We start from the raw sequence: 16,814 nt of genomic DNA, 5'->3' as shown, positions 1-16,814 counted from the left end.
AAACCAGGACTAGAATTCAGTCCTCCTGATTCATCGTTCAGGGCTCATCCCCTAATACCATAGAGGTGTGACCCCCAGAATGTTCCTCTAGCTTCAGGTAGATGTTTCTTTGCCATCCTGAGTGTGACCAAGATACCATGGGAGTTGTGTTTCTTCTGTGGCCCTGCCCCATGACCCTCCTTCCAGACTGCCACCATTTCTCCAATGACTCCAGTTATAAGCCTGAAATAAGTAAACCATGTGTGTTCATTCCTCATTCACTTCACTTTCTCCGTTTGACTCTCACCCCCACATACAGAGACTTCTGGCCTTCTTCTATTTTTCTCCTCCAAGTTCCTTGCCTGCTTTTGTTTACCTTTATGATTTTTAATTCCTGTGCCTAATTTGAAAAGGTTTTTCCTCCATTATTCCAGGTAAAGTAAAAGGATAAGGTAGTTGTTCTGCGTTGCCCAATGTTCATCTTCCAGCTGAGACCTCACCCCTGCTGGTAAAGTGGGTGTGGTGGGCAGCATAACGCCTCCGCCCAGAGATGTCCACATCACAATCCCTGGAACCTGTGGCTATGTTAGGTTAGCTGGCAAAGGGGAATAAAGGAGCAGACGGAATTAAGTTGCTTATCAATTGACCTGAAAATAGGGAGAGTATCCTGGATTATCCAGGTGGGCCCAACTTAATTGCAAGGGTCCATAAAATGGGCGTGGGGGTGGGGCAGGAGGTCAGAGTGATGCAATGTGAGGAGGACTTGATCCGCTGTTGCTGGTTTTGAAGACAGAAGGGAGCTATGAGTGAAGGAATTCGGTCAGCCTCTAGATGCTGGGAAAGACAGGGAAATATTCTCCTTGAGAGCCTCCATGAAGGACCACTGCCCTGCAGATATGGTATTTTAGCCCAGTGAGACCCTGACAGACTTCTGCCTTTCAGAACTGGAAGATAATAAGTGTGTGTTGTTTTAAACCACTAAGTTTGTGGCAATTTGTTACAGCAACAACAGGAAACTAATAGAGTGGGTCAAACTGCTTCAGTATGCTCACTCTTCTTCTTGCCCCCACACTAGACACCCAGCCATCCTCCTTGATCCAGTCTTTTGACTGTTCCCTCAAACCCTGTTAAGTACCTTCCCAAGCCCACTTCCATGGCTAGGCTGCTCTTTGAACACCCAGAGCTCAGGGATGTAAAGCCGCTGCCTCCTCCCCAACCTCTGGAACACTTGGGATAGTGAACTGTAATTTTCTGTTTACACATTTGTCTCCCACACAGACTTTGAGTTCCTCTCAAGCAAGTCAGGTGTGTCTTCTAGCTCCACCTAGCACTGTGCTAGGTGCTTAAGTAGAGAAAGTGCTTAGGAAATGCTGCTGGATAAGTAAGTGAATGACTTCTAGCCTCTACATGCCAAGTTCCAACAGATGAGCTACCAAACCATTCTAAGGAACGATAGAAATAAAGCTCCTCCCCACCCTTCTATATATCTCCACCATGGAATACTCTCCTTTGCATCTATGGAAAGCCTGTTCTGTTTCTCTTCCAAAAACAGTGCCTTTTCTGTAGCCATTCATGTGACACAGAGGAGGTAGAACAAAGGGGATATTGTCAGAGTAGAACTAAACCAATGATCTGAAAAAAATGAACTGATTAATGATCAGCTCAGGTATGGTCCTTGGCAAAAGCACTCCATCTCAGAGTTACCTGAAGCAAAATCAGCTATGATCAGGTCTGAAGGAGCTGGAGGGAAGGCAGGAAGAAGCAAGAGCTATTATCTCCCACCTCCTATATTTTCCCCACCCCAACTCATCCTTCATATATCCCCATTTACCTTTCCAAAAGTGGATCATGCCAATTTCCTACTGGCTTCCCAGGATCTAGAGGATAAAGTTTGAAATTGGCAAGCAAGGCATATGGGGCTCAGATCCCTTTCCAACCTCATCACCTCCAAAGTCCATTAAGCACTGTCACATTGAACTACTTCCACTCTCCCAGCCTTGCCCTGCTGGGTCCCATCTCTAGGCCTTATCTTAAACCAATAAATCCATACAACTGGTTTGTTCTCTCCACTTGTCCTGATCCCCAACCAATGAAAATTCCTCAAGACCCATCTCAGATGCCATCTCCTTCAGGAAGCCTTCTCTAATCTCCTTCCTAAGGAATTCATTACTCTCTAAGCTATTCATCCTGGGGAAATTGGACTCTTATTTCTTACTATAAGGACTTCCCTGTCTTGTCCCCAGTATGGCAGGTATGAATCTCATATTCAAATGTAGGCGTGTACATGAAATAGCACATTTCCTTAATTGTGATAAATCACTTCCAGTTCACCTTCCCTCATCCTCTCCTGCTGGGATGCTTCAAGTTTTGAGGACTCACATGATACTACAAGCTTGGTGGAAGGCCCTCCAGAGAAGTGAATGTGTAAGCAGTAACCTGTTTGAGTGGTTCCTCAGGTCTGGGGCTCTTGATCATTCCCTGTCACAGCTGGGACTTGGGACTGTCTCTTGTGGTGGCAGTCAGAGCCCTTCTTTCACCTTGCCTGGAAGGGGAAACCCAGCCCTGGCTGTCCCAGGCCCCCAGACTTTTCTCTGCCTCCTATCAGAAGAACTCTCCACTCCTAGCTTCCTACTCTCCACTCCTAGCTTCCTGCCCTCCACTCATTGCATATTCCCACAAGCTCCATCCTCTTCCTTGACCCTTCACAATAGATTTTTATAGCCCATTATACCCAAAGTTAATTCCTAGCAACAGAAACACTAGCACTTTCCTAGAAGGAAGGACGCATTTACTCTTCAGACTCTCCTGGGAGGTAAGGAGAACTATTTTCATTCCATCCTTCTTGCACAACTAGAACTGAAAGAAAAACAGAAACAGTTAAATTTCCACCAAGTCACCCAATGTCTTCACACAGTAGGTGCTCAATAAAAGTTTTCTGAACATAATAGCCTCTCATTTCAACATCTTTGCCAGGCTGTTTTTGGCTGCGAAGGAGCCCGAACACCTATCAGACCCCTTGCTAGGCAGAACCCTGCAAACACGGAAAGACTACAAGTCCCAGGCTGCCTTGCGGGCGGCGTCACGCGCCGCGAGGCCCTGCGAGGAGACGTGGCAGAGCGTGGCGCGTCCGAACCGGATGGGAAAGCCCAGGGTGGTGGCCGTGGCGGGAGGGTCGGAGCCATGGCGGCCAGGACGGCGGGTGGGGGGCGCTGGGAGGTAGTGAAGAAGGGGCGGCGGCCTGGGGCCGGCGGCAGTGGTAAAGGCGGCGGAGGGGACCGCCGGGCGCTCGGGGAGGCGAATGGAGTGTGGAAGTACGACTTGACCCGTGAGTACCCACCGGGCCCGCCGCCGGCCCCGGGCCTGCACCCCCAGGTTGTAGCGAGCAGCCACCGGAGCCCAGAGGGTCACAATACCCCTGGGCTTCTCGAGGCGCGAGCTCTTCAGCCGTTTGGTACCTCCCAGTTGAGCCGGCACTACGCCGGCGTTGTCTCTCTTGAGCCTCTCAAGAGGTAGACGCCGCAAGGGAGGTCGCTGTCCTTACCTCGCAGATGAGTAAACTGAGGCTCCCCGAAGTTAGATGCCTTTCCCAGGACCATATATCAGAGGGATCCGGGATTCTGGTCTTCGGACGCTCCGCTGACTGTACACACGCCCTACCAGCTGTTCCCGGGCCCTAGCCTGGCCTCTCCTTGCAGATGTCCGAAAGCTAGGGAGAGACATCCTAGTGCATCCTACATGGTGTCCTCTCCATAAGTAACCAGCAGGTCGGGGATGGGGATGAGGACTGGGACACACTAGGCCCTGCAGTGAGAGAAATGACCCACCACACACTCTCCACATTCACCAAGTAATATTCTAAGTGGTGCCTTTTTCCTCGAAGCATCCTGAAAGAGTGGAGAAATCTTGCCACTTGTTGATTATAGAGTTGTCACATCTGAACCAAGAGGAATTGAGATAGAACCAAGACGGGAAAATCCTGACCTCCCAGACTGGTAGCCATTCAAGAAAGTAGCCAGCCCTCTGTGCCCAACTCCTCCGGTTCTCACATACTCTGATTTCCTAATGAAGAAATGCCTCATCTCTGTGAAAGCCCATGAACTCAAGAGCTGTGATGATTGAAAGAATCAACTAGGAGGGCTCCCTGCCCGACTTCTTAAGCAGAACAGCAAGAAGGGGCTTTGAGGCAGGCTCCTCAGGGGAAGGGACCACTGCTCCTCTGAGGCCCTCCTGACTCAAGGCAGGCCCCCTTTCTCTGCCTGTCATCACCCCAGCTCCAATCCAGACGACAAGCACTCTGTACGAGCGGGGCTTTGAGAAAATCATGAAGCGGCAGAATAAGGAGCAGGTTCCACCCCCTGCTGTGGAGCCTAAAAAACCGGGAAACAAGAAACAGACTAAGAAGGTAGCGACCCTCGCCAACCAGAACCAGAAGCAAGGCCGCTTTCGCAGCCTGGAGGAGGCACTGAAAGCTGTGAGTGTGCCCTAGACTTTAGGCAGGGAAAGAATGTTGACATGAGGTGTAGAGAAAGGGAAAGGAGCGGGAGGGGGACGGGCCTGTGGAATGTGGGACACTGCTGGTTGAGAGGAGGCATTCAGGAGAGGATGGAAACCCCAAGGGATACAGTGTTTGCACTCTGGATAGAAAAGAAATAAATTCATAGAGAAACAGATTAGTGAGAGGAGAGCCTTGAAAATCCAGGGATACCAGAGAGGGTTTAAAGATACCCTTGTGGTTCCTCCTACCACGGAAGGAGTGATCTTTCATTTTCCACCTTACCTCCTATTTTTCCCCTTGAACATGTGAAGAGTCCATCAATATTAGGCCTTGAGATCAGCAGGTACACCTGTCCTAGTCTCTAAAATCTGGCATTCTACATACTTACATTTAAAAGTAGAAGTCATTTGTTCTTCCTAGTTCAGCCATTTTCCCGCTTCTGCCCCATTACCCTACACCCACAACTCACCATGAGGGGCCTGTGTTCCTGGCAGCTGGACATGGCAGCTCTGCAGAGGGAACTGGACAAGAGCCAGAGCGTGTTCTCTGGGAACCCATCCGTGTGGCTGAAGGACCTGGCCAGCTATCTCAACTACAAGCTCCAAGTACCTCCAAGTGAACCCACACTAAGCCAGCATACTCACGGTCAGTTCTCCCAACTCCCTCAAGCTCAGACAAGTTCAAGAAAATTGTGAAAGGGCTGTATGTAAGCACTTCACTTAGTGACTGAGTCCAGTGTCCCCTACTGCTTTGATTTACATGGGTGATTTGCCTATTGTCAAATCATCATGGCTTGAAAGTTTCTGGGCCTCATTGAAATAAGGAGGATGCCAGCCACAGTGCAGTGACCTGTGCCTCCACCTACAGTTCTCAGGGAGCAAACCAGAGCTCTCAGAGCTGGCAGAGGCTCCAGGTCGTGGCACTCACGGGAGGCCTGTCGGCCCCAGATTATCCCTACAGCTTGGTGAGCCGGGAGCTGCGTGGGATCATCCGAGGGCTACTGGCGAAGGCAGCAGGGTGCCTGGAGCTCTTTTTTGACCACTGTCTGTTCACCATGCTACAGGAACTGGATAAGACACCAGGTGAGAGGGGCCTGTGAGGAATAGCCCAGCCCCGTCTTGGGAGCCTACTCCCTTTTTCCTGCTTCCAGAGTGGCTAGATGGTTCTGTTTCCAGTAGAGAAACATGCTAATTCCAATACTCTGGGAAAGGGAGGAGAGTTAGGACTTCCTGGGCCTGAGTTCTGGGCTCTCAGCTGCCAAAAGGGAGACTACAGTTTGGGATGTAGGTCTGAGAACATACATCTCTCTAGGGGAGTCACTACATGGTTACCGCATCTGTATCCAGGCCATTCTGCAAGACAAACCCAAGATTGCCACCACGAACCTGGGCAAGGTGAGCTCAGGGTTGTTGTGGGGACATTAGGAGGCTGGGACTGAGGAACTGGGAAGAATCTACACTGTTAGACTCAATTAAGGGATAGTGGGAGACCTTCTGAGACCAGTAATAACAGCTAACACCGTTAGCGCTTATTGTATCTACTTTGTATATATGTGAGGCAGGTACTGCTGTTATTCCCGTTTTATAGATGAGAAGATTGAGCCACAGAGGGGTTCAGTAACTTTCCTAGAGTTGGTCAACTAGTAAGTGGAAAATATGGGTGAAGGCCACAGCGGTGCCAGAGCCTGTGCTCTGAGTCACTCCACCACACTCCCGTACTGCTCCACTGTCCTGCCTATCCCTCCTCTCCAAGCTGGCATCTCTCTTCCTCCCTGGCTTTCGGGGTGCTCCTAGTGCTTTGCCCTTTCCCACCCTGCCTCCCTCACCGGTCTCCTCAGTTCCTGGAACTGCTGAGGTCCCACCAGAGCCGACCAGCGAAGTGTCTGACCATCATGTGGGCCCTGGGTCAAGCAGGTTTTGCGAACCTCACCGAGGGACTGAAAGGTAATGAGGAAGTGGGGAAGAAAGAAGGATGGTTTGGGAACCAGAAAGTTCCTCTTTAATGTCCCCAGTGGGTTCAATCCTGAGGCTTCCTCCCTGACCTTTGCAGTGTGGCTGGGGATCATGCTGCCTGTGCTGGGCATCAAGTCTCTGTCTCCTTTCGCCATTGCCTACCTAGATCGGCTGCTCCTGTGAGTGATGGCAGTGCCAGGGGCAGGGAGAAGTGCGGATCAGCAAGGGGAAGGCCCAGGGTGTTGGCAGGTGGCTATTTCAGCAAAATGGGATGCTGTGATCCTGGTTTCCTTAGATAGGAGGAAAATCAAGACCAGCTCCTTCCAACTCAGGATGTGAATGGTCAAGAAGGAAAGAGAGAGAGCCCTTAAGGGGTGGGGAATGGGGTAGAGTTTATGTCCTTTTTCCTAGATGATGTTCTCAGCTGGGACCGTGGTCTGAGTAGGTGGTCACTAGTAAGCCTGTTTCTTTCTTCCTCCATAGGATGCACCCCAACCTCACCAAGGGCTTTGGCATGATTGGCCCCAAGGACTTCTTCCCACTTCTGGACTTTGCCTATATGCCCAACAACTCCCTGACTCCCAGGTAGGACTGCCCTGGGGCACAACCTGCTGTGAAGGATCCCAGCAGAGGGTTAGTAGGAGACAGTATGGCCCTATCCCTTCTCCTCCAGCCACCCTAGGTCTGAGATTATCAGCCTGCAAGTTCAAGGGGCCAGGGAACCCCTGCAATTATATGGCCCTTAAGTGTGATTGGCATATGGGCTTTTTCCTGGGGAGAGAACCCATGACTCGAAGCAAATTTTCCAAGGAGTCTGTGGGTCTAGAAAGATTCAGAACTATTGCAAGGTCTTTAGTGACTCCCCACCCGTCAGGCAGGGTACAGACTCTGAGGCAGGCAGAAGGGACACAGGGCACAGGTCCATTCAGAGTCTGTGCCTGACTCTGCTCTCAACCCCCTACAGCCTGCAGGAGCAGCTGTGTCAGCTCTACCCACGGCTCAAGGTGCTGGCATTTGGAGCAAAGCCAGAATCCACCCTGCATACCTACTTCCCCTCCTTCCTGTCCAGAGCCACTCCCAGCTGCCCTCCAGAGATGAAAAAAGAGGTGAGGAAATGGTGGGAGCTCCTTTTTCCTTCCCAGGAGTCTGCTGCATCAGTCCCTGTATGCTGACAAAGGCCCTGCTTCAGGGAGCCCACTTCCAGGGCATCCCCTTAGCTCACTCCTGACAGCTGCCTGCCCTGCTACCTCATTCTCTGCCCTCAGAGTTAGATGGAGTTGAAACAGCACATTCAGGTCTGACCAGTCTCTGATGTCCTGCCCCTTGCAGACAAGTGAACTTTGAGCTCAGGAGCCCCAGCCTCCCCCTTTATAGCCTCTTGGAGGTTTCTGGGGCCTGGGCACAATTTCTCCATCCCTTAGGGTGGACTTGTTACCAGGGTGGCCTCACTTAGAAGAGGGGGATTGCCTCCCAGTACTCTCCCTGCCACCAGCTCCATGCCCAGCAGTCTCTCCCTTCTCCTGTCCCCTGTGCAGCTCCTGAGCAGCCTGACTGAGTGCCTGACGGTGGACCCACTCAGCACCAGCGTCTGGAGGCAGCTGTACCCCAAACATCTGTCACAGTCCAGGCAGGTGGCAGTGAGGGGGGTCACCTGCCTCTTAGCCACACAGAGAGGCCTTAATTCATGCTTCCTGGTGTGTCCCTGTCCTAGAGGAGAAGAGGAACATTTGTCACTGTTGTTCAGGCTCATGCCTCTCAAGTTTAGTGGGAACGTTGCTGGGAGGCCTCTAGGGAGCAGCTCCTCTGTGGGTGGGATGTGGAGTCTTTCAGCCTGAAGGAGTGGGGGGCCTCGTGGAGGGCAGGAGGGTGGGAGGGGCCAAGCGGGCCCCCTGATTGGAAAGGGTTGTGCTTTTCCCACAGTCTGCTGCTGGAGCACTTGCTCAGGTCCTGGGAGCAGATTCCCAAGAAGGTGAGGACATGGCAGGCTGAGCCTCATCTGGGTTCTGGGTTCGTACCCCTCAGCCACTGGCCCCCCTTTCTGAGAAGGTGCTCTGTTAGCGCATCTGGCATGGAAAGGAAGCAGACTGGAATCTCAGGGTTTCCTCCCGGGCCAAATCTTATGTTCTCAGCCCAGACTTTTCTTGTCCTATAGACGCAGAAGTCTTTGCAAGAAACCATTCAGTCCTTCAAGCTTACCAACCAGGAGCTGCTAAGGAAGGGCAGCTGCAGCAACCAGGAGGTCACCACCTGTGACGTGGCCTGCAAGGTGCCAGTGCGCAGCCCTCCCTAACACACCGTTCTGCATCTGTCTCGGCACACCCTAGGCTGGGCCGGTATCACATTCCTGCCCTGCTTGTCCCTGGAGCTCCTACTACCTCTGGGGCAATGTGAGGGCCTGATCCTTTTCCTGGAAGGCCTAGCCTGAGGCCTGCCTTAGGAGGCAGGGACCAGCCCCTCTCCCTTCTGACCGCTGCTCCCTACCCTTTCTCCTTCTAGAGGCTGTTGCAGCAGGCGCGGGGCTTCCGGCTGCCCTGGACACGGCTACTCCTGTTGGTGCTGGTCTTTGCCATAGGTTTCCTGTGCCACGACTTCCGGTCACACGGCTCTTTCCAAGGTGAGCAGGGATTGGCAGGCGAGGGAGACACCACAGGGCTCTCCATGGGGCCTCTGTGGGGACACAGAGCTGGGTGTAGCACTCCCCAGTCCCAGCATACGCCACGAGACAAACACTTTTCAGACAGGTTTTTCTGTCCACAACTATGACATTACCAGTTCAGGTCTGACTAGTGCTTTGCAGTATAGAAATGCTTGCATATTCACAGTCCCATTTGAGTAGATTTTATCTCCTTTTTAACCTCTGAGGAAATTGAGACTCAGAAAGATTTACCAGTTAGCATAAGATCACACCTGGTGAGTAGAATGGCTGACCCTCATACCCAAAGCTTCCTGACACCTCAGTCCAGGGCTCCACCTGGCTGCACCCTTCCTGCTCCCCTGGCTTGCATCCCTCTTTCCAGGCATGCTCCCGAGCAGACTGGAGCCAGGTCTGCGGCCCCGTAAGCACACTAAGTTCTGCCCTATCCCTTACTTGGCCTGCTCTGGTGCCTGTAGTGTCTGTCTCCCCAGTCCCTGTTCCCCTCACCTCCCAGCTCATCTGAGACTCCCTTTGTTCAGCCTCCCTTTCTGGCCGGTTGCTTCACTCATCTGGTTTTTTGCCTGCTGGCCAACAAGCGTGTATGAGGATCTACTCCTACAGCCTGCAAGGCTACAGGTGAGCACCTCCCAGGGAGGGAAGGGGCAGGTGGGAGAGAAGGCTTGCATATTCCTCTGGTGACAGCATTGACAATCAGTGGGAAGTGATTGTGGTTTTCTTTCCCAAAGCCTCCCTTGCCCCAGCTATTCTTAGGGAGCCAAGCTACATGGGGAAACTCAAGAGACCTCCTTTCTTCTGTCTTCTCCTACAGCTGGCTAGAGGAGACATTGCCAGCCTGGGGCTCCCATCTGCTGACCATGGTGAGGCCCAGCTTACAGCTGGCCTGGACCCACACCAATGCCACAGTCAGCTTCCTTTCTGCCCACTGTGCCTCCCACCTTGCCTGGTTTGGTGACAGCCTCACCAGCCTCTCCCAGAGGGTAAGCCAGAGACAGATCAAAGAAGGGCTGTTTTCGCCAGGGGTTGAGTTCTTGGGAAGGTGCAGCCCCACATGGACTGCATTCCCCGGGCCCTCTAACCCCATCTGTTCTCCACGGTCCAGCTACAGATCCAGTTCCCCGATGCCCTGAACCAGCTGCTCCATTCTCTGAGGGAGCTGCTCCTGTTTCTTTACCAGAATGTCCTGCTGCCCATGTGGCACATGCTGCTTGAGGCCTTGTCCCGGGTGCAGGAGCACTGCCACAAGGCATGCAGGTGAGATCCCCACCCAGGGCTCCAGCCCTGTGGCCCCATGCCCTTCTCCAGGGACAAGCCTTCTCTGTTCAGTCTCTTGCTCTGTCCTGCCCCCTGCTCATCCCCTGGCCACTCTGGGAGCGGGTTGTGGGTCTGCACTGCAGCCCTGTCACTTAACACAGGTGAATACGTATCACCACTTCCCAACCCCGACACATGTTCTGCTTTCCTCCCAGAGGTGAGGTGACCTGGGACTGCCTGAAGACACAGCTCAGTGAGGCTGTCCACTGGACCTGGCTTTGCTTACAGGACATTACAGTGGCTTTCTTGGACTGGGCACTTACCATGATCTCCCAGCAGTAGGCCCTGCTCCCCGTTTAGAACAGACCATCTGAGACTGCTGCGGGATAGCAGGTGGCAGTTCTGCATGGTAGTCTTTGTTACTTGGTGCCTAAGTTCTCTCTCCTAGGCAAGTGGCTGGCTGCCTCTGCCTCAGTTCTTCCATCTTTGGTGGCAACTGAGCCCAGAAGTAGCTCAGCCTCCTACCCATGATTCCGCTGACCACTTCTCTGCCCGATTGCACATAGCTCCCAGCCTCTGACCTTGGGCTGGTGGCCTCTCTCGTCTCCTCTCTTGTCTCCTGCTCTCCACTTCCCTCTCTCTTATTCCTGAAGCCTCAAACAGCTTGTTTCCAAAAATGTGAGACTCCAGCAAGTGGCTTCTGCTTTCTTCTGACAAATGAGTCCTACTCCCAGACCTTAGCCACAGCAGGAAAAAGAAAGGGACCTCCAGAAGAATACAGCACCACAGTGGGCAGTAGGAGCTTCACTTCTGCCCACAGCCTGGGTGTGGCTGTCAGTGGACATGGAGGCCTGGGTGGAAAATGCTCATCTTAGGTCCTTCAAGGCCCTTCAATGCCTCTTCCATCGTATCCCTTCCACTTCCTCACTCTCCATTCCCCTTCAGTGCCGAGAGTCTCTGTCTCAGTATTCAGCCTCTCTCCGCTGCCCACCACCACTGTCTTTATGGAGAGCAGAGCCCAGGTAGTCATGTGCCTTGGGCCCAGGGAACCTTGCAACAGCCTGTTGAGACAGGATGCAGCATGTGGCTCATGGGTATGTCTACTTGGTGGAATAAAGGACACATTTGATTTCTAGCTTTCCTCTGTGCATCTTCATACAGGAATTCTCATAGTTGTGGGCGGAACAACAAAATTTGGGCACCTGCATGTTCTTTGCCCTCTGCACTTCTGGAGGTCATAGCCACTGGCTGTAGTTGAGCCTCTGGCAAGGAAAGCCCACATCCATCATTCTAAAGTTTGGCCTATTGAGGGCTCTGGACACACTCCTCTTGCTCACGTGTTGTCTCACTTGTCCTAGTGATTCCTGTCCCAAGGTTTGCCTTGGTAGCCTGAGTATTTTACGCTTTGAAAAGCAGGGGAGAGTTTCCTAGGGGAATTCTTGGCTGGTGATCAGGGAGTGTCTCCTTCTTTGCCAGGACCTTAATTTATTAATTGGTTTATTTTATAGGCAGTGAGTGAAAGATTTAGAATTCCAAGAGACATACGAGTCAAGGGTTTATCACCAGTCCCTTTTAATTTTTAACTTGGGACTGTAATAAGTCAGCTAACTGCATAGGTTTTCAGTTCTCAACTCAAGTTTCCTTGACTATTTCAAAATACAAGCAGTGCCCACTCCAACTCCAGGGGCTGATTTCTGCTTCCACCATAAACCCCTGAGAGATGTCCAGCAGGGATGAGGGCCAGCCACCACTTTCCTTCTCAGAAACTGCCCTGAGATGCTACTTCAGTAAGATTATAAAGTAGCAAGTATAGAAAAATCTTGACACAAAGCAAAGTCATGAGGACTATAGCATCTCACATTTTTGTTCCCTTTCCTTGTTAGGACATAACCACATTGCCAAGTTGGGCAGAACCCTGCTCTTCTCGTGGCAGTCAGCCATGACTATTTTTCCCAGGAAAAAAACCCTGCCTGGCAAAGGACCAAGGTTCAGGACTGCTAGGCAGGACTGCCCAAGGGTCCCGAAACATGTTCCATTGCCTCAGTACTTCCTTACCAATCAGAAACAGATGCACTCAATTCCTAAGAATAGTGAATCCTTGTAACTGGCCTGTATTCAAGGCAAGCTGAAGAAAGGGGGCTGATGTGGGCCTAGATTGGCACCAGCACAGACAAATAAAATGATGACACTCTGTCCTACAGAGACATTGAGTCCAACCAAGGCTGCTGGACTGAATTCTTTTAATCCAGCAACTCAAGAGAATCTCACAAGTGCTTCACTGGTTTCTAATGTGTGTACTTTTTTCCCTTTGGGGTTCATTTAATTTCTGACATATAATCTTAGTGTGCAACATTTTTCCTTTAACTCAGATTAACTGGAGTCTCCACAGCCTCTCACAGGGACACTGACCCCTTAATTAGCTTTATTCGATAGAGTGGTTTGATCTGATACTGGAATTGTCATAATTTTTATTCTGTCAGTAGTCCAACACTGTACTGGCTGGCTGTTAAAGTCAAACCAGACATCCAGATGTTTCATTGTTGCATAACTGTCAACAAACAGAAATCCAAGCTGAGCCAGTGAGTTGAACCAGTGTGGACCGGTGGAGTACACTGACAGTTGGGGTTATTGTAAGAACAGAAATAAACTGACACCTCAAGGATCGTGTCTAGACATTTTAACTTTCCTTTTCACACACAGCTGGAGTTCTACAGATAACATATCATATGTAACTGAAGGGCAGTTTGAATATGGTTATCTCTCACAACTTAGTTATTACCAGTTCTTATAAGGACTCACAAATTATACCACGACTCATTAGGAACACTTCTTTACATTTCTCTAAGTCTTAAAGCATGGTTTTGGTTTCCTCTGGCTACTTGTACCCAGCACACAGCTTCAGCTTTACAGCAGGGCAGCTTTCTGGGGAGCCCGACTTAGTATGGATAGATAATGTTGCTGGACTCACCTGCGGCATTGCCCATCCATTCTCAATGCCACCACTCTTAGAATGGAGTGTTCCACAGAGATGGGCATGCCTGCCCTGCCCTATTCCAGAATGACTCAGTTGTTCGATTACACAGAAATTTCCATGGTTGGATGACCTTTGAGTATTTTAATATACCTTATCTCTCCTAAAGGAGTTTGGATTTAAGTGAACACTTAAAGTGATTTCATCTTTTTTCTACATAATCTTCATGGTTCTGCTCCCAAAAGGACTTGAAGGGACAAAGGACCTTGCATTTCCCTACACGGCATTCCGTTTTTACTTTCATTGTCCAGACTTGAGGTGTAAGAAGGAATTTGGGGGCAGGCAGGGGGAGCTTTCACCTTTCAGTGTATGAGTGAAATTAATTGAATAGTGAATATTCTCCCTATTAATAAAAACATTGAATTCAGACACATGTCTTGCTATAATTTTTCACTAGGTTAGCACAGAAGTTACTGATTTTTTAATAAATTTTATTTTTTACAGCAGTTTTAAGTTCACATCAAAACTGTGCAAGTACACTCCCTTTGCTCTATACTTGTACAACTTCCCCCACTGCCAACATCAGTGACCCTATGCTGACATGTCATGATCACCTGAAGTCTATAGTTTACATTAATCAGACTTTGTATGACTTCAATCTTTTAATATTTATTAAGACTTGTTACCTAACGTGCACTATTCTGGAGAATGTTCCATGTATACACTTGGGAAGAATGTGTATTCTGCTGCTGTTAGGCGGAATGTTCTGTGTAGGTGTGTTTGGTCTAGTTGATACGTTCATCAAGGCTCCACTTCTTTACTGAGCTTACATAAATACATTCTTAATGTTAAAGAACTCTTACAAGTCAGTAAGAAAAGCACTAAACAACAATAAAAATACGGGTAAAAGACAATTCATAAAGGAAATGCAAATGAACAATAGACTTGGAAAAAGAAAAGTTCATTTCATTGGTGAAGAAGTACAAATTTAAAATAAGATGCTACTTACTGTTGCCTATCATGTTAACAAAGGTTTTTTTTTTTGTTTGTTTGTTTTTTTTTTAAGTGATGCTATTCTCAGTGAATGCTATGATAGAAATTGGTATAATGTTTCTGGGAAGTAATCTGGTAATATTTATCAAAAGCCTTAAAAGTTTCATACTGTTTAACCAAGTAATTCCACTCCTATGATTGTATTCTAGAGAATAGAGAAGTAAACAGAAATAGGACAAAGATTTATATGCAAGAAGATTTATTGTAGCAGTAATAATAGTGAAAATTTGGATTTAAACTGTCCAACAATAAGATGAATATTTCAATAAATTTTGGTAAAAAGTAAAAGATGGCAAATGGCTATTCAAATTGTGATTTCAAAGAATCTTTAATGTCATAGGAAAATGCTTATTAATTGAGTTCACTTTATTGAAACATCAGCTATAATAAAAAAATACAAAAAGTGTTGGCAAGGATCTGGAGAAACTGGAACCCTCTGACATTGGTGGTGGTAATGTAAATTTGTTCAACTGCTGTGGAAAAGTTTGGTGGTTCCTCAAAGAGTTAAACATATAATTAGCATAGAACTCAGCAATTCCATTTCTAGGAATATACCCAAGAGAAACGAAAACGTGTATCTACACACTTTAACACAAATGTTTATAGCAGTATTATTCATTGAAGTCAAAATGTGGAAATAGGCCAAACATCTATCAACAGAAGAATGGATAAACAAAGGAATGGAATATTATGTAGCAGTAAAAAGGGATGAAGTACTGATACATGCTACAATTTGGATGAAGCTCGAAAACATTATGATAAATAAAAGAAATCAGATACAAAATGTCACATATTTTATGAGTTCCTTTATATGAAGTCTCCAGAATAGGCAAATCCGTAGAGACAGAAAGCAGATTAGTTGTTGCCAGGGGCTGGGGGATGTGGGGGTGGGAGTGATTACTTAAAGGGTACAGAGTGTTCTAGGGTGATTTTTTTTTAAGTTTCGAAACTAGAGAGACGTAATCGTTTATACAACATTGTGAATGCACTAAATGCCACTGAATTGTTCATACTTTAGTTAACTGTGTTATGTGACTTTCACTCAAAACAAACAAACAAACAAAAACAATTAAATATGTTCTTCTACCCCTGACTCCCTCAAGAAAGAGGAGTGAGATAGAGCGCGCGCTAAACGCCGCTCCAAGAAAACTATACCAAGCTAACGCTCTCGCACACATGGTAGCATTTGCAGCAGCAGAAATGAAGTTAAATCAAGAAATAAATGGGAAGATGTTAACCTCCTGCTTTGTGGATGGACGCAATTGTGAATGAACCCCGTTCTGTGACAACAGAAAACAGATTTAAAGCTCAGCCTGAAATAACAAACAAACAAAGCTCAGGCTGAGAAAACCCATAAAACGTTGGAGCTTCAAGGGGCTTGAATCCCCTGTCCGATCTGGATCTGCCCAGGGCGACTGTGACTCCAGGTAGCACAGGAGGTTGCCGCAGAGCTGGCAATGGAGACTAGGCGTCCCCGCACACCCACCCCGCCACACTGCGAGGCAAAGCTCCATAGACGAGTTGGGTTTTAGGCTTTTTGTTGTTGTTGTTTTAAAACCCCGGGAGATTTCGTAGGCAAAGTATTGTCGACTGGCATGCCAGGCGCCTGGAAAGAGAGATGCAGGTGTGAGGCGGGCAGAGCGGAGGCCGAGTGGATGCCAGCTGCCGGGACTCTCCGCCCGGTCCAGGGCCCCGCCCGCAGTCGCTAATCCGGGGCAACCCGCGCCCTGCGCCGCCCGGCCCGCCTCCAGGAGCTCGGTGGTTTGTATCTTTCTTGTTCATAGGAGGAAGAGATCCTGACAAAGTATGGGTTAATTAAATAAATGAATGTCCTTCACATCAGGAGGGCAGTAGGATTTTATTGGCGCCCCTGGAGATGACGGAGGGAAATGTGGAGCAGAGATAGAGAATAAGCCGTCCGCCTTGCAAACCGGCATGCGCTTGGCGATTGTAGAGCTCGTGTGCGTACCGGCCCCGCTGGAGAAACGCGGCCCAGAGTTAGCCTTGTGGGCCGTCTCTAAGCGTCCGCCTTTCCTGTAGCCACGGCGGGTGGAGGTTGTGGGTATCGTTTTGTAAAAAGCAAGGAAACAGAAGAGAAGTTTATTGCCCGTGTTTCCCTCCACCAGGGCTGGAAAGTGGATCTTTTGGCAGCATCATTTGCTCTCACTTCTGTCTCCGGCTTCCTCTGTTCTTGGTAGACTGGAGGAACTCCGCTCAGGCGAGCTCCTTTTGAAGATGGAGACCAGGAGTCCCCCAAATTACTGAGACCCTGGAATAGTACGGCCTCAGTAAGTATTAGAGGGCAGTCTCCGACCTGTTAAAAAGCCGGAGCCTTCGATAGCTCAGTTGGTAGAGCGGAGGACTGTAGTGTACTAAACCTTGGCAATCCTTAGGTCGCTGGTTCGATTCCGGCTCGAAGGACTTCGCGTGAAATTTTTAACCTTCCTCCCTTTCATG

The 16,814-nt window shown here is 49.3% G+C and overlaps 1 protein-coding gene and 1 non-coding gene across 3 annotated transcripts; both read left to right on the top strand.

Annotated features, from left to right (window-relative positions):
• Window positions 1–3,114: 3,114 nt before the first annotated feature.
• Window positions 3,115–11,468, top strand: TMEM214 (transmembrane protein 214). Of its 2 annotated transcripts, none has more exons than XM_031466735.2 (17): window positions 3,115–3,304; window positions 4,221–4,450; window positions 4,969–5,119; window positions 5,422–5,556; window positions 5,786–5,868; window positions 6,312–6,417; window positions 6,524–6,605; window positions 6,910–7,011; window positions 7,391–7,532; window positions 7,962–8,053; window positions 8,347–8,395; window positions 8,579–8,692; window positions 8,923–9,040; window positions 9,601–9,697; window positions 9,891–10,059; window positions 10,182–10,333; window positions 10,549–11,468. In XM_031466735.2, exons 1-17 carry the CDS (start codon window positions 3,160–3,162, stop codon window positions 10,673–10,675), a joined length of 2,094 nt encoding a protein of 697 aa, XP_031322595.1. In that variant the 5' UTR covers window positions 3,115–3,159; the 3' UTR covers window positions 10,676–11,468. The 2 variants fall into 2 exon arrangements, with proteins under 2 accessions (XP_031322595.1, XP_031322596.1); XM_031466736.2 differs by having other exon boundaries at window positions 3,117–3,304; window positions 4,251–4,450.
• A 5,220-nt stretch (window positions 11,469–16,688) lies between these two features.
• On the top strand, window positions 16,689–16,778 carry TRNAY-GUA (transfer RNA tyrosine (anticodon GUA)). The gene is given in 2 exon segments: window positions 16,689–16,725; window positions 16,743–16,778. It is a non-coding gene; the product is annotated as a tRNA-Tyr (tRNA).
• Window positions 16,779–16,814: the final 36 nt, after the last annotated feature.

The sequence above is a fragment of the Camelus dromedarius genome, chromosome 15 (genome assembly GCF_036321535.1).
Source record: "Camelus dromedarius isolate mCamDro1 chromosome 15, mCamDro1.pat, whole genome shotgun sequence".
NCBI classification, from domain to species: Eukaryota; Metazoa; Chordata; class Mammalia; order Artiodactyla; family Camelidae; genus Camelus; species Camelus dromedarius.
The sequence above is the reverse complement of the archived record's forward strand: the minus strand, read 5'-3'. Positions and strand labels throughout refer to the sequence as shown.

Excerpts from the sequence above, each read along its gene's own strand:
- TMEM214 (XM_031466735.2), top strand. The coding sequence starts at position 3,160 with ATGGCGGCCAGGACGGCGGGTGGGGGGCGCTGGGAGGTAGTGAAGAAG. Across the intron at positions 5,557-5,785 it reads GGAACTGGATAAGACACCAG|GGGAGTCACTACATGGTTAC; the intron begins GTGAGAGGGGCC and ends ACATCTCTCTAG. Across the intron at positions 9,698-9,890 it reads TACAGCCTGCAAGGCTACAG|CTGGCTAGAGGAGACATTGC; the intron begins GTGAGCACCTCC and ends CTTCTCCTACAG.